Source organism: Anopheles arabiensis, chromosome 2 (genome assembly GCF_016920715.1).
Source record: "Anopheles arabiensis isolate DONGOLA chromosome 2, AaraD3, whole genome shotgun sequence".
In the NCBI taxonomy this organism is placed as follows: domain Eukaryota; kingdom Metazoa; phylum Arthropoda; class Insecta; order Diptera; family Culicidae; genus Anopheles; species Anopheles arabiensis.
This window is the reverse complement of record NC_053517.1, coordinates 1,676,367-1,690,626: the sequence shown is the minus strand read 5'-3', so window position 1 is coordinate 1,690,626 and position 14,260 is coordinate 1,676,367. Positions and strand designations below refer to the sequence as shown.

The following is a 14,260-nucleotide window of genomic DNA, read 5'->3' as shown; positions in this document are numbered from 1 at the left end:
GTTGATTGACGGTTTTTTATTCTCTCTCTCCTTCTCTCTCTCTCTCTCTCTCTCTCTCTCTCTATCTCCGTGATTTTAACTCAAAGTGACCGCACGCACTAACATCGATCGATCATCATTCAACGTCAAAAATGGACACACTGAATTATCGATCAACGGTGTCATTAATAGTTAACCGTCAACCGTCCGGCTTCGCCTCACCAGCAAGCAGGCAAAAATGGCAAAAACAACGACAATTTAGATCATTTAGACGATTGAAACAAACAAAAGTACTTGCAATAATTGCTAACAACGAGAACGAAAGTGTTGTTGATGTGTCAACCGAGCAACTTTGCAACACAATGTACACATGTTGACGCTACCTTTTAAGTTTGTTTAATCGTGCAAAAATATAAATACCTCCTCCTCAACGCTCGAAACACTCTCTTCCCTAACATCTTTGGAGAAAACTTTAAGCAATACCCTTTACCTCAAAAACACCACCCCACCCCGCCTTGGCTCGGAAGGTGCTTCCTAGTTTTATGTCTAAAAGTTTATACACTCTAAAGCAACACTTCTTTTGCCGTTGCTGCAGGAAACTTGCAATCGAGAACAACCACCCGATAACGTACCTTCGATAAGAACCGAACAAACACAGCACAGTGTCCAAATTAAATCGACCCATGCTTTGCTGCTTTTGTAGACGAGAATAGGGGATGGTGGCTCTATTGGCACTAGCGCGGCCACTGCAACGAAAAGGAGGTCCAACCAACAAACCCTAATTAAAGATCATCTCCATTGATTATCTCATTATCACGCCAAAAACCTGCCCTAAACAAAGCATGTGCTTTAGCTGCACTGTGATGCTGCTGTTGTGCTACCTTCGATACGAAACATTCCCAAGCTAGCACGACACCGTCCTTCATTGCCTTGTCCATTCGCCCTGGCAGTATCGAATAAGAAGGGACGGTGTACGCTGCAGTCATTCTAGAAACCATTAATTTGGGTTCACTTTGTTTTTCTTCTTCTGCCCGAACTACCGAACTACCGGGGCGAGTTCGGGGATAAACCCGCCTTTTCTTTCGCCGGGGCTCTTTTGCTAGCGCCATCCGACTAAGAAAGGTTTGCATTCCTTTCCTCGGCAAGTCAAGCTTTCAGAGTCCTGCTGGGAAAGGTCTCTTCGTTACGGAACCTTTTCCCCGCCACACAGCAAGATGCCATCAACTAACTGCTAAGGTAAGGAGGCTTCAGGACTACATCAAGACACGGTAGGGGCGGCGATTCCTGCATCGAAAGTCATGCTGTTTGTCCCTATCCTTCTCGCCTAATCCCAGCGTAGGTCATTTTTATTTCCGGTCACAACCATGCGGACACCCCTTTTCGACGTTTTGGTTTTGTGGACATGTTGACCGACAGAAACAGAATATCCTAACAAGAACCATCATTTGAAACCGCCTTTTTTATATATTCTGTTCGATTTCTTCGTTTGCTGGAAAAAGCCACACACACAAAATGCGGTGCGTGCCGCTTGTGATTAGACCACTCCAAACCCGCCAATTCAAAGAAACGGTTTGGAGGGTTTTTTTCTTCTTATTCTTTCTCTCGTGCGTCTTCAGGGTCGCCCTTTGATTATGACATTGCCGGTTGAATGAGACGTTACTGCCACCGCTTGAATGCCCCGTTGTGGTGTCTCGTGAGGAGAAGTGAGATATTAATGGCACCTCATCAATCGTACTAATTTGATGATTGAGATGATAATCGATGCATGTTAATCAATCCAATCCAGCCAGGCACTGCCTTCCCCCCCCCCCACGATCAACCATGAAACGCACAGTCATCAATATTATAAGGGTGAGGGGGGAGCAGCAGCAGGCTAACATCATGGGCCGTGTTTCGGTGGGAAACTTGTTCCCTTTCATTTGGCGTGAAGCTTGTTCTTTTTGTCGCCTACTTTGAAGGGATGGAATAACACAGCATAACAGTCACAACATAAAAAAACCACCAACAACAAAAAAAACCCCAGCAATATTCTATCTCAACGAAAACACATCTGAAAGAAATATATCTTTTGCAGCGTTTGGAGAAAGGGGACTTATGGCAAGATACAGGGGAGAGCTCGTAAAATTCCGTAGGAAAAAAACAACAAAAACAATAACACCGAGGATACAAAACAAAAACTTTACGCCAGGCACACACCAACCATGCTTTATGGTTCTCTCGAGAGGTCGGCGCTCTGCGCCTTAAGGCAGGCAGGGAGGCAAGCATACAAGCGCCAAGATAAGTACGCACGATATCAAACGAACGAAGGCAGGCGGGAACGCACTTGACCAACGCAACAACCCGTCACACAGCCAGCCGAAGAAGAACTAGACGCTTGAGCTCTTCTGGAGTGGTACAGACAGGCAGGCACACGACGGAGGCCCTGGCACAGAACTTGTTTTTGCCATTTCCTGTTTGCTCGACTCAATCGAAAGGCGCGACGAAAAGAACATGTAGTAAGTACCTGGAGCCACAGCCCAAAACAGAGAGGCGAAGCAAGCGAAAAGGCTCGACAGAAAGAAAAAAGGAATGCTTATCGCAAAATTACCTTCTAATACAACCGCGATGTACACCCAACAAGCGTACCTACACCTTCGAGCGAGGGAAGGACGGTTCCGAGACCGAACACCGTCGTACGTTTGCTGTTTGCAGGCTGTGTAGAATCACGGACAGTGTTGACATAAGACCTGCGTGCCTCCTGCGCCATCACCAGCGACAGATGGGCAATTTAGGGTACCGCAGCGCTGCCAAACGGTCCCCCCCCCCCAGACCCTTACCCACCCATGACGCCTGACAAAACAAATAGCCATTCAAAGCCAAAAACCAAACCAAAACCTGCGAAATGTAAACAAGCCGTGTCTGACGCCTTGGTACGGACCGGCCAGGAGGAAGCAAAGCAAAGCCAAGCTGGATGCTCCGCCGATAATTTGATGTAAATGGTTGACTTTGGGTAGACTTTTTTCACACCCTGTAGGGGACCGTTTTGGGATCTTATCGCCGGAAGTATCGGGTGGTCTTTGCAAGCGTTAGTAATCATCCATCGGAGAGCGGAACTGTACCAAAGTGTCTCGTTTACACATCAGTTTGATCGGAGTCCATAAGTCAATGCAAATGGGATAGTGTTTTGGATATTTAGGCAATCGGTGAGTTCACATCACAGTAGGCTATGTACACATAATCGAAACGCGGGAATGGCTTCTTGATGGCGCTTTGTGAGATAGCTCTTCAGTATGGCTTTTATATTTCGCAAAAGGGAATGTCCTACATTATTGATGTATTGGATCAAGGCTGTTACTGCCTCTCAAATGCTGAGGTTCATGATAGGAAATCGTCCTGAAAGGACACTGATGGACTATACACTCCCGAAGCACTTATTTAGAGCAATCAGTCATTATCGTTACGAATAATTTAGCATCGTACGTCCAAGACAATGACTGTCAAACGTTCGATAAATAAAAATAACGACGTCATTCCGAACGAGTTCCGCTCTGATATCTCTGAGAAGCAACGCAACCCCGAATGGGGGGGAACGCATCGACCATCTCAATTTGCGTGCTGTCATCCATAATTAATCAATCGACAACGACAGAAGAGCATCGCTACCCTTCCCACGTGCCACTAACCAGTGCTGCTGACTTACCAGTTAGTATCCCAATCGCGCTGATGTAGTTCATGTTGAGTCGTTCAATCGACGGCGTTCTTGGATGTATGCGAAAAAAATGCTTATCTGCCTGTGTCTGCTTTCGGCAAGAGTTCCAGGAAATGGAAATTCAGGATCGGTATAGGCTTCTTCCAAGAGCCAAACAGGATATCGCTACTCAGAGGCCTCTGTTTCACACTTTGGACACTTTGGACTTTTGCAATCCACACACAGCAGAGGCATACACAATCGTATGCCGCACTTTTTCACTAATGGCGCGAAACGCGAATCACAAAACAAGATTTCACTGCACAGCTTTTTATTTTTTTTAAATATTGCAACTTTTCTAACACGTTTAACCACTCATGCACTCGGACGTAGCAGCTTCTCTGGTACACAGGTTATACACTTGGGACCTCGGCTGCAAAAAGGTTTTGTGAAAACTATGAATAATTAATCGTTAACAAGCTACTGCTGCGCTGGGAAAAGTCCGGCAGTCCAACGGTTCTTCGTTTCTGAGACACTCCAATTGCCGGTTACTTGGATTGCCGATCCAAGAGCAATCGAATTGCAAAATGTTTACGTCGCCCTTTCACTCCGGTACACCACCTGGATGTTTTGCGGCCGTTCCTTCTTCACACACACACACACAGCTTCGGGGCAAACTTCCGCCAAAAACCCGAACACCGTACCAATTGGATAAGCAATCAAATATTCCCGCACCACTTTACCACCGCTATCACGCGGCCAAAAACTTACGCTTCGACGGTAAACAAAACGTAACAGGGACGCTCTGTGTGCGTGTGATGAGAAGCGGGCTGATGTTTGCCCTCCGCCCGCTTTCCTTGGGAGAACCTGCCGCCCGTCCTGCTACTGACTACTGGCTTGTTTGTTTTGACCGTCACACGGCGTTTGGGAAAGGTCCCCGGTAGCGTGTGTGCGGGGTGTACGTAAGGGGGCGTATTGCGCGCAGATTCTTGAAATGTAACACTCACTTTTCCGTTTTCGTTACTCCACGTTTTCTTCGCCTGCTGCTGCTAGAGCAAATGTGTAAGGCGGGAACTTTAGGTCAGGTTTTGACACATCAAACGGTTCACTGCCTTTCAATTCTGCGTTGGGATGTTGGTTTTTTTTTGTGTTCACCCGCCTCCTTCGATAGAATTCGAATGTGGGTTGGAATGTTTCCCCCGCACGCGCGGCAGTGGAGGAGAAACCCTTTGTAAACGCGATCACACACTCACGGTCCGTGATCTAAATAGCGACCCGGACACGGGTAGATAAGATGGGAAGGGGGGGGGAGATGTAACCACGCACGAGGGGGAGGGGTTGTAATTACCTGCCGTAGAATGTCGAAGCTGTCCGGCGGTTCGCGATCGTGAAGCGCTTTAATTATTCATTCAATTTACTCTCAACTCGATCGACCGGCTTTACGATAGCCAATTAACGGCTAAATAAAAGCAGCACGTTTCGCGATGTTTTTTTGCTTTTTTCTAAGTCTTTCAAATGGTTTTTCATACGCGTGCGAACAACTTGACAAAGGGACAATGTAGTTTACTCCAGCTCACTCACTAGACGGTTCACAATTACTATCGACGTAAGCTATCGACTTTTCGTGCGAATCTGCGGAAGGGCAGCGCTCGTCTGCTTAGCACGACCGCTCCGGTAGAAGTCTCGTAACGGAAAACGCATCGAATATTTCGCGACTGGCCAATGTCGCCCGTACTCTCTCGCTTCAAGCTCTCTGTTTCTCTTTTTCTTCGATCATCGCTTCTCGCAGTGTTCATGATGTGGTTCATCTCCCGTGTTCAACGTTTGAAATATCCGATACAATAGCGTGTAACAGGCAAGCGTTAGGCACTATGATTTATCTTAAACAGTTTTCGTTTCCTCTTAAAATTTGTCCAAGCTCTTTCAAGGTTCATTTAAACATTGTAAAAAATGCTTTAAATTCAAATATGCTTACCGAAACATGTTGGACTGCACGTGAAGAGCGGGAAAGTGAGAGAGTTCGTGAGCGTGTTCATTCGCCCTTAAAATTTCTCTCCCGCTTGAACATTACCATCATTAAGCGTAGTTTCGCATCGTCGCCTGTGCTACAACAAGTTTGCAGCGTAAAACATACAGAATTCACCCGACTTTGGAATATCTCTTACTGAGCGGAAAGCATTTAGCTTTTTAGGTCATATATGATATTTTTCTCATCAATGATTGTAATAGGAAACTGACGAATTCACATACGCTAAACAAAACTATCACACACTAACTAGCGTTCTTAATCCCATTCCAGAACATTCCTTCATTTCATAAAGCATAAATATAAAGGGAATGGTATGGAATGTAAGGATATAGGATAAAGGATGTATGTTGGTACTGGGCCATATCCGTTTATGTTTTCGTTCAACCAAAATCTGTAAAATAAGAGAAAAAATAAATAAATAAAAAATTTAACAAATATTTTTTAATTCATTCACCACTGGCGAGTTAAAACGATGCTGAACCAACTTCTACAATATTTTTTAAAAAATAATCAACATCCAAAACATGCTGGAAAGAGTATTAGGCTTCAATCGGATACAATTTCATGAACTTCCAACAGTTCATTCATCTCATTGAAATGCTCTCTCGCTTTCTCCTCGCGTCTCGAATTTATTACTCTCCCACGTGCTTTCTTCCCTCTCTCTCTCTCTCGAGCATGCTTTTTTGCTCAATCAAAACAGCTGTTTGGCGTATGTTTTCCTTGCACCGCATGTGCATGTTTCGCATAACCACCCGCGCGCATAGCAGAAAATCATCCACTTCACTACTTCCACTCTCGTCCTTGGCGCTAGTTGTGGCATTTCACCATTCTCTTGTCTTTTCCTTTGGAAGAGAACAAATCTTGTGAAGAATGCTATGTACGACTTGCTTTTGCCACAACTGGCCTCTCTCGGGAAAGGGAATATGAGGATGAGCTTCAATCATACATCGATATTCAACGATCGGTCCTTTTGGGGGTTGTTATTTTAAGTTCAAAGTTGCAAGTTCCTTCCTATGGTTCCCGCATACCTTACTTTCAAAAGTGTTTCCAAAACATTGTTTTAGCTACTTTCTCGTCTGAAAGGAAAAAGGGGTATTATTTACACAACCACTGAAGGAATGATAATGATCAAAGATAAAAATAACATCATACATTATTGCTTTAGTATTCTAAATGATTACTTCAATAGATTTCAGCTAGCCATATAGCTCTTGCATTGTTCTCTTCGCAATTACATTAAAATGTCTCGCTGCTTACCTGCAAACCACCCAAAGGACACGCTACAAAGTCACATTGCCTTCTAATGGTTAAGTAAGTACCTGGCTTACTTTCATTTTTTTGTCGTATTCCTATTCTCAGCCTTCTTTTTCATAACTATTGCCATCCTCATGCAATTACGCTCATTCATCCTATTTTGGCGTAGTGTTGCCGTCGTTCGACTGTACGACCATTCGTCGGAATAACTGTTTCCGATCACATCCCAAAATTCCATGCATCGTTGAATCATTCAAGTGGGAATTCTTTATCGTTTCATACTTTCTCAGGCGAATACAAAAAAAAGTACAGATGGGACACGGCGACGGCTATTGGTTGATGATGCTGCTCGTTGATTCTACTCCACCTCTCCCCCTGGTCGGCTGAGGTCGTCGTAGTAGCTGGGAAATATTTTCCCGTGATTGACTTCAACCAAACCCTAAAAGGACGAACAACTTATCTTAGCTACACTGCTAGTCACGATAGTCATATACTTCCCTGTCTTCCCATCCTTCCCGGCATGTACTCTCTCTCATCTACTGCTGTGCCCCGCGTACCAATCGTGTTTCTCTAGCATCCTTCGCAAGTACTTCGAAACTCGACGTACTACATCATCTAAATTGCATACCACGCAGACGAAAATGCGCGCACGTGAGATGCTTCATGAACTTGAGACCTTCGCCTCCTTTGGCAGGTGTAGGAAGACCAAGCACGTGGAACCGGTATATGCTCCACTTTCTCGCAAACGAAACGTCCACCGAGCGAGGAGCCGGCCGAACCCTTTTTATTGCTTCCGGCCATTTTCTTAACATGTGGCATGTTAACCCGCATTAAACGTCATCATCGTACGTTCTCCTTTTCCACACCGTTTCCGTTGCCTATTTGCTATTTAGCAGCACCGTGAATCCCCCCAGCCGATCAGCCCGGAACGGGCTCTGTCTGTATGGTTCGCTCTAGCCCGCCAGCATTTTGCTATGGCCCTGGCTGAGATAATATCGTTACCGATGATGCATTATTTATTGCACATGTTTGCCGACACAGTTTTTGAACTGTGAATGGGGATTCGATACATCGGATGCTGCTACTTCGCCCGCGCTAAGTTCAAACCACTAGCATTTTTCAGCCAGAGTACGGCTTGGTACTCTCCCTTATGTTTCACAAATTCATCTCCACTACTACCCCTGGCCACTATTGATTCGCCTTATTTATCATCAAATAGAACCCTTTACCCGTTCTCAGACCGTCAGTCAGCGAACGTGCGAGCGAGCAAATCATGAAAATTCATGGCTAATTATATGAACCCGACCAAAGAAAGGATACACATTCACTATCAATGTTTGCTCAACAAAATATCCCGAGGTGAAACATCCCTGGAAGGTTCACGGGTCTATCTATCCGTTGAGGAGAGTGCTGCTTCGACGTAGCACAATTCCTTCAACCTGTTCGTGATATTAGGCACTGCAACTGTGCTCTATATGCAATGCTAGGAAGCAAAATAAACACATGCGATAAACACACAAAATTCTGATATGAACCAAAATGATGAAATGAAATAAATTTGATATCAAGACAGATAAAACAAGAATATGCTTTGAGCAAGTTGTTGGGCAAAGGAACACCAACAAAAGACAAAAGACAAAACAACACCGACAACAACATCGCACGCCGGTTAATCGCACATCGCCATACACAACACTCCAAGTCCGGGGCACATCCCACAAATCATAGTATTGTAAGACCACCTGTATCAACATGTGAATTGATACAGAGAGGGCTTATTTATTGCTACTATTCGATGCCATTGAACCAAAACAAAACTAAAACTAGAACTGGATACAGCACTATTTCACACACCATCTCATACTATCTAATGTTTCAATGAAAAGTTTGTTTCATTCAAAGTGCGACGCTTTTACTTACCAGACAGGCCCGTCCCACTCCGCCGCCACACGCACGTGTTTAGTCTGTGGATTCACCCGTTTCAGCGCTTGCCTACCGCGTGGACACAGATGCTCTCGATGTGTAGTGGAGTACGCTGACTGTCTCGGCTGCCGCGAAAGGTTTTAGGGCAATGAAAACACGCTGCCTTGTGCAATATGCTTGATTAACTTCGGTAGCTCCCAAGCATGTGCCATGTTCTTTCGTGAATTATAATAGATTGTAAGTAGTATTGCAGCAACTCTCCGTGTATCAATTCTTATATTCTACGTCTATTGTGTATCCTTCACACATGGTTGTTTAATCAACGCGTCTTCTATCAGCTAACTCAACGAAAACAATGCGTTTTTCCTTTGTAAAGCGTACACCTGTCATAATCCTAATTCTTAGTGTTTCCTCCCATTTCTTACTTCCGGTTTCGCTGTGTGAGCACGAAAATTTACAAAACTTGTATTGCCAACCATGCTTTCCTATCATCACGTGCAGCCCAATCACTTACAGCGCGATGAATTGTGTCTGTTGTGTGTCGTTTCTTGCTAAATTGTGCTACAGCAATTGTCGGTAATTGCTGTACTACCACAATAAGTTGCTACTGTTCTCTTCTTCCATTTGTCGGAGCGTTCCACCACACAGCGCTTCCTTCCGACAGCTGCACAGCCTCGTACGATATAGAGGGTAGGGCCCTGTGCTATCCTAATTGCTATGGCTTACATTGCAATTTCATTTTTGCATTGGACATATCACACTATTTTATCGAAAACTGGCTACCAGAAGGATTATTAAAAGGGAAAGGTGCAACAGTGTGGGCTGCCGAGCCTGGTATTTCTACAATTTTCTCTTCCAAAATAGCTGATGTTTACACTATAACTGCTGCTGATGGTGAGAAAAACTTTCATACAAGGGGCAACAGACTGCCATACGATTCTAAATGCTGTCAGCGGACAGATAGTTCCTATTAATCGTAATAGTATTATCGAATAAAAATAAATTAAATCAGCTCACAGGCTAAGGCGATTTCTAATATTCAAAAGTTATTCTACCGGCCGAAAGAAGCACAAGATACGCAAATTCATACAGCATCGCGCGTCTAATTCTGTAAGAAAACCCATACGCAGCAACCGAATGCGGGAAAGAAATACGACGTTTAAAACATTCATACAGCTATAGATCAACCAAATTGACGGTATTTTTTATGGAAATTAGTAGACATCATTGCTCGTTCACTCGCCAATGCGTGCCTGTGCATGACCCTTAGTCGAAAGATTTTCTTTAGATGGAAAGTCCAAACACCGACACGATGCAGTACATGGTCTTGTTCTCCCAGCGCACTGTGCAAGAACCATCGGTTTCGTTGTTCCAGTAGCACGAGCTGGCCGTATGCAATCCAGCTCCATTTTTCTGCATTATCATGCACGTTACTAGACGCAGAACATATGAAAATAAAGAGAAGGTAAAGAAAAGTGTGAAATTTTGCTTTTGAAATCAACTCCAACAACATTTAATCGGATACACACTTTCCGGCAACGATGGATACATGCGAAAGCGACACAACACTAACGTTACGATGATTTAATTCCATCACACAACATAGTAGCCACAGAGTGCGTGCAGCACGCAAGGCTCCGAAATGGTGTGTGGTGTTGCGTCGCAATAAAATCGTTAATATATTGCCCCTTTCGCGCTCCAGCACATTACTGTCACCCATAGACAAAGACAAAGCCTCTCTTTTGGCGCAAAACAAAAATTCGATCTATTCCAATGCGCCCCACAATATGATGCACTATAAAGTCACACCCACGGTTGGATTGGAACAGCCTCAGGCGAATTCGCTATTAATGATTTGCCAATATGAAAAATCCATACCATCTAAGCACATAAACACAAACTGTTTGTACACGAGTCAATTCGAATGAGATAGCTGTTCCCTCGCAGAATTTCTAAGGTCAGATCAGACCCAAACAAAACGGTAGAACAATCGTTCACACTATTCTAAAAACTGCAAACACAAAACCAGCTTTTCTGCCAATTGACGCACTTTCTCCGCTAGAACAATAGCGTCGTTTTAGGATTTTAAGTTAAAGTTACAGCTTTTACGAACAGTTCAATTGATTGACCTAAGTGCTTTGAACAGCGCCCTGCTTGAGGAGTATATAAAACCAAAGGATCTTCGATCAGACCAGAATCATCGGTTATCTTTAGCAACTCATTTCAACGGACAATCGACGAAATGAAGCAGCACTTCCTTACTGCCGTCCTACTCGCCGTGTGCTTGTTCACCGGCCCAACGCTTCAGCAAATCGGGGTCGGCATCGGTGGCATCGGCGTCACAGTCCTCGGATCGTCGTCACTGATTGGGGTCACCGTGGCCACGACTGTAGCTGCAGCAGCAACCACCACGACTGCCGCACCAACGACCACCACTACCGCTGCTCCAACGACCACCACTACCGCGGCAGCTGCTACGACTACCGCTGCCGGAGCCACGACTGCCTCCGCCACAGGAAATACTGTAGTGTTTAATATCAATGGAAGTACGTATAGAAAATAGTTGCAACCTTAGCACCAACAACTTAACGCACAATATCCGTATGCTCTCAGGTATCGTAACCGTCGCCTCGTCCGATCAAGCCACGATCGCAGCTATTGTTGCAGCCTTGTCGGCTACTACTACCGTCGCAGCAACGACCACCACTGCTGCCGCTACGACCACTACTGCTGCTGCTACGACCACTACTGCTGCTGCTACGACCACTACCACTGCCGCCACGACCACTACCGCTGCCACAACTGCTGCCACGACCACGACAACAGCGGCCGCTACTACTGCAGCTACTACTGCAGCCACCACTGCTGCTGCCACTACTGCTGCTGCTACCACCACTACTGCTGCTGCTACCACCACTACTACTGCCGCTACCACCACAACGGCCACTCCCTCCATCTCGATTACGATTAACATGAATGGACAAACGGTTGTGTTGAGTGCGAGCGACCCTAACCTGCTCTCAATTCTCACCCAAATTCTAAACAATCTGTCCTCTACTACGACGGCTGCCGCTACCACCACTACCACTGCCGCGGCAACTACCACCACGGCAGCTGCTGCCACCACCACCGTCCGAGTTGGCGGATGCGGAGGCCGCGGAATTAGACCCGGAATCGGTTTCGGCGCAGGAATCGGCTTCCGTGGCGGTGCCGGCGGTGCCGGCTTTGGCATTGGCATCGGCGGAGGATTCCGAGGACCCGGCCTTCTTCGTCCGGCTGTCGGAGCCCTCACCAACGCGGCAGGTGGTTTGCTGGGAACAGCCTTAGGTACCGCTGGCAATATTGCCGGATCTGCGGTGAATCTCGGCGCGGGTATCATCGGCGGTGCGGCTAATGCCGCTACTGGCATTCTAGGAGGAGTGCGTAACGCGATCGGAGGTATTGGAGCAGGACTGCAAGCAGCTGCCGGTGGCGCACTGAACGGCGGTCTGCGTGCCGGATCGAGTTTTCCAACTGGATTTAATGGAGGCGTAGGCTCGCGCGTCGGATTCGGAGCCGGATTTGGAGCAGGTATTGGCTCGCAAGGAATGCTCGGTGGTGGAATCCAAGCTGGTGTCGGTCTCCGTGCTGGCTTCAGCGGATAAGCAGTACCACTCATCCACCCGCAGTACCCCCGCCACCCCCACACAGACCGTGATAGAGATTCTCGCGTAAGAAAAGATAGCCACTACTATACCGACACACAACGTATACCGCATGCATATATACAGCAATAAATTAAAGAATCCATGTCGAAACGCGCAGCGTTCCTTACACTTAATCCGACTTACCGATATATTTGTACGGCTTTTGTAGCTTAGTTAGCACGCTGAGGCAGCTTTCCACCACCGATCCGGTCCAGTTGTTAACTTTGTCATGCTGGTAAGCATTACCTCCGATCGTCGTCTCGATAGCTTCCTTGATGATTTTGCTCACATCGTCCACGACGAATTGGTGCTGGTGAAGAATTAACATTGTGCATTAGTTTGGTTTGTTTCCCCCCTATAAGAAGTAACCATTCGCAGTCCTAGCCCGGTCCGCCAACTGGGGACGACTGAATCGCAGCGGAAGTAGCGGAAACAAACAACCGCCAAAAGTTTCAACATAAGGAAAGATGTTTTTATTTCCCATCACTTCCCCGCCATGTGTACTTGTCCCGTTGGGCTACTGGTTCCTTCCAGCGAGGGAAACAACCCCGAGGAAGTTAGCGTCAAACACGAATTACTTCGCGCCAAAGTTTGATCAATGCAAGCTCTACGGGCTCGAAACAAGCTGCTACGACTGCTGCGTGTTCCGAACGAGGTCACAACAAACAAAACGTTCGCATTTTCCCACTTGTTTTCTCGCACACACGTTTTGAGTTTCACAAAGATTACCGCTAGATAAATTACCACCCACATGCCGGAGGAGTCAACTTCCGCACATGTAGCTGCTGGGTAAATAAGCCATCACTACCGAGCCATTGCATGACCAGGTGCGATCAATCGCAAAGAATGGCATCATCGCACCCGCGGATGGGGCGTCGGTGACGCATTCTTCACACATTCTTCCCGCAGCCTGTCTTCTTAACCTTTATGTGACGCCATTTGTGTGGTCTATGTTTAATGAAGACGCTACCTTCAATTCGAACCGGATCTTTGCTCTAGCAAGCGCAAGGACAATGAACGTTTGTACCCAACCCAAGCCGCCGTCTCATTGCGCGGCATTGATGAAGATTGTAGAAGACACGGCTGACCAATTCTAGCTTCAGCAGGAATCGTACAATACAATACAGGCAAACATAGAGCAAAAGGGGTCGCATAGTTTCACCAATTCAGCCAAAAGTAGGTGCCCTTTTAACCACCTCCCCCATCGCAGGGCCATCGGTATCGACCACCTTAAAAAGCAGCAATGACGGAATGCTTCAACGTCAGCTGGCCATCACCTGCGCCAATGCTGCGTACCTCTCACAGCACTGCCCTGCCCTGCCCAGCACCCAAGCGGACCGGAATGGATGACACGAAATGTAACTACACGCTTACCTCTTCTTTGCCGTCCTCCATGCTGATTTGGTGATGGGATCGTTGCGGAATTTGCACGTTATCACTGGCTGTTTTGAATAGGCCGATCTGCCGCTAAACGCTGTTCACCATCAAGTCCTAGAACGTTCCGCACAGCTACTTTGCTTTTTTGCCAACGATTTTTGACATCGCTTGTGTTTCTTTTTTCCCCAGAGCCGTCAGTTTACACTGCACAGTTTCAATTCTCCATTCAGTCTGCAACGAACCTACAGCCGACCCTATTCAAATCGTCGCGCTATTGTATACGTTTTTGTTTCATTTTTACAAATGTTACGATATGTTAACTTTTTTACACGGTTTTAGTTACGC

General features: G+C 46.2%; 3 protein-coding genes across 7 annotated transcripts in view; 1 reads left to right on the top strand and 2 right to left on the bottom strand.

Annotated features, from left to right (window-relative positions):
* LOC120896939 overlaps window positions 1–8,979 on the bottom strand; it is a 77,945-nt gene extending 68,966 nt beyond the window's left edge. The window contains exons 1-3 of one of the 5 annotated variants that reach the window (XM_040301475.1): window positions 8,850–8,979; window positions 5,622–6,066; window positions 3,659–4,079 (exon numbers count right to left, since the gene is read on the bottom strand). In XM_040301475.1, coding sequence (XP_040157409.1) covers window positions 3,659–3,692 — 34 coding nt within the window. In that variant the 5' untranslated portion in view covers window positions 3,693–4,079; window positions 5,622–6,066; window positions 8,850–8,979. Of the gene's footprint in view, window positions 1–3,658; window positions 4,102–4,653; window positions 4,958–4,994; window positions 5,351–5,621; window positions 6,067–8,849 lie in introns of those variants that run through there. The other 4 variants (XM_040301473.1, XM_040301472.1, XM_040301471.1 and 1 more) reach the window with 4 other exon arrangements.
* Window positions 8,980–9,109: 130 nt separating this feature from the next.
* Window positions 9,110–14,078, bottom strand: LOC120896944 (dynein light chain Tctex-type). Its single transcript, XM_040301479.1, has 3 exons — window positions 13,913–14,078; window positions 12,683–12,848; window positions 9,110–10,285 (listed from the first exon to the last, which is right to left on the bottom strand). Exons 1-3 carry the CDS (start codon window positions 13,931–13,933, stop codon window positions 10,137–10,139), a joined length of 336 nt encoding a protein of 111 aa, XP_040157413.1. The 5' UTR covers window positions 13,934–14,078; the 3' UTR covers window positions 9,110–10,136.
* On the top strand, window positions 11,023–12,649 carry LOC120896937 (WAG22 antigen-like). The gene is made up of 2 exons (XM_040301467.1): window positions 11,023–11,398; window positions 11,466–12,649. The coding sequence occupies exons 1-2, from the start codon at window positions 11,095–11,097 to the stop codon at window positions 12,494–12,496; spliced, it is 1,335 nt and encodes a 444-aa protein (XP_040157401.1). The 5' UTR covers window positions 11,023–11,094; the 3' UTR covers window positions 12,497–12,649.
* Window positions 14,079–14,260: the final 182 nt, after the last annotated feature.

Excerpts from the sequence above, each read along its gene's own strand:
- LOC120896937 (XM_040301467.1), top strand. The coding sequence starts at position 11,095 with ATGAAGCAGCACTTCCTTACTGCCGTCCTACTCGCCGTGTGCTTGTTC. Across the intron at positions 11,399-11,465 it reads AGTGTTTAATATCAATGGAA|GTATCGTAACCGTCGCCTCG; the intron begins GTACGTATAGAA and ends GTATGCTCTCAG.
- LOC120896944 (XM_040301479.1), bottom strand. The coding sequence starts at position 13,933 with ATGGAGGACGGCAAAGAAGAG. Across the intron at positions 12,849-13,912 it reads TGGAGGACGGCAAAGAAGAG|CACCAATTCGTCGTGGACGA; the intron begins GTAAGCGTGTAG and ends ATTCTTCACCAG. Across the intron at positions 10,286-12,682 it reads AAAGCCGTACAAATATATCG|TAACGTGCATGATAATGCAG; the intron begins GTAAGTCGGATT and ends TTCTGCGTCTAG.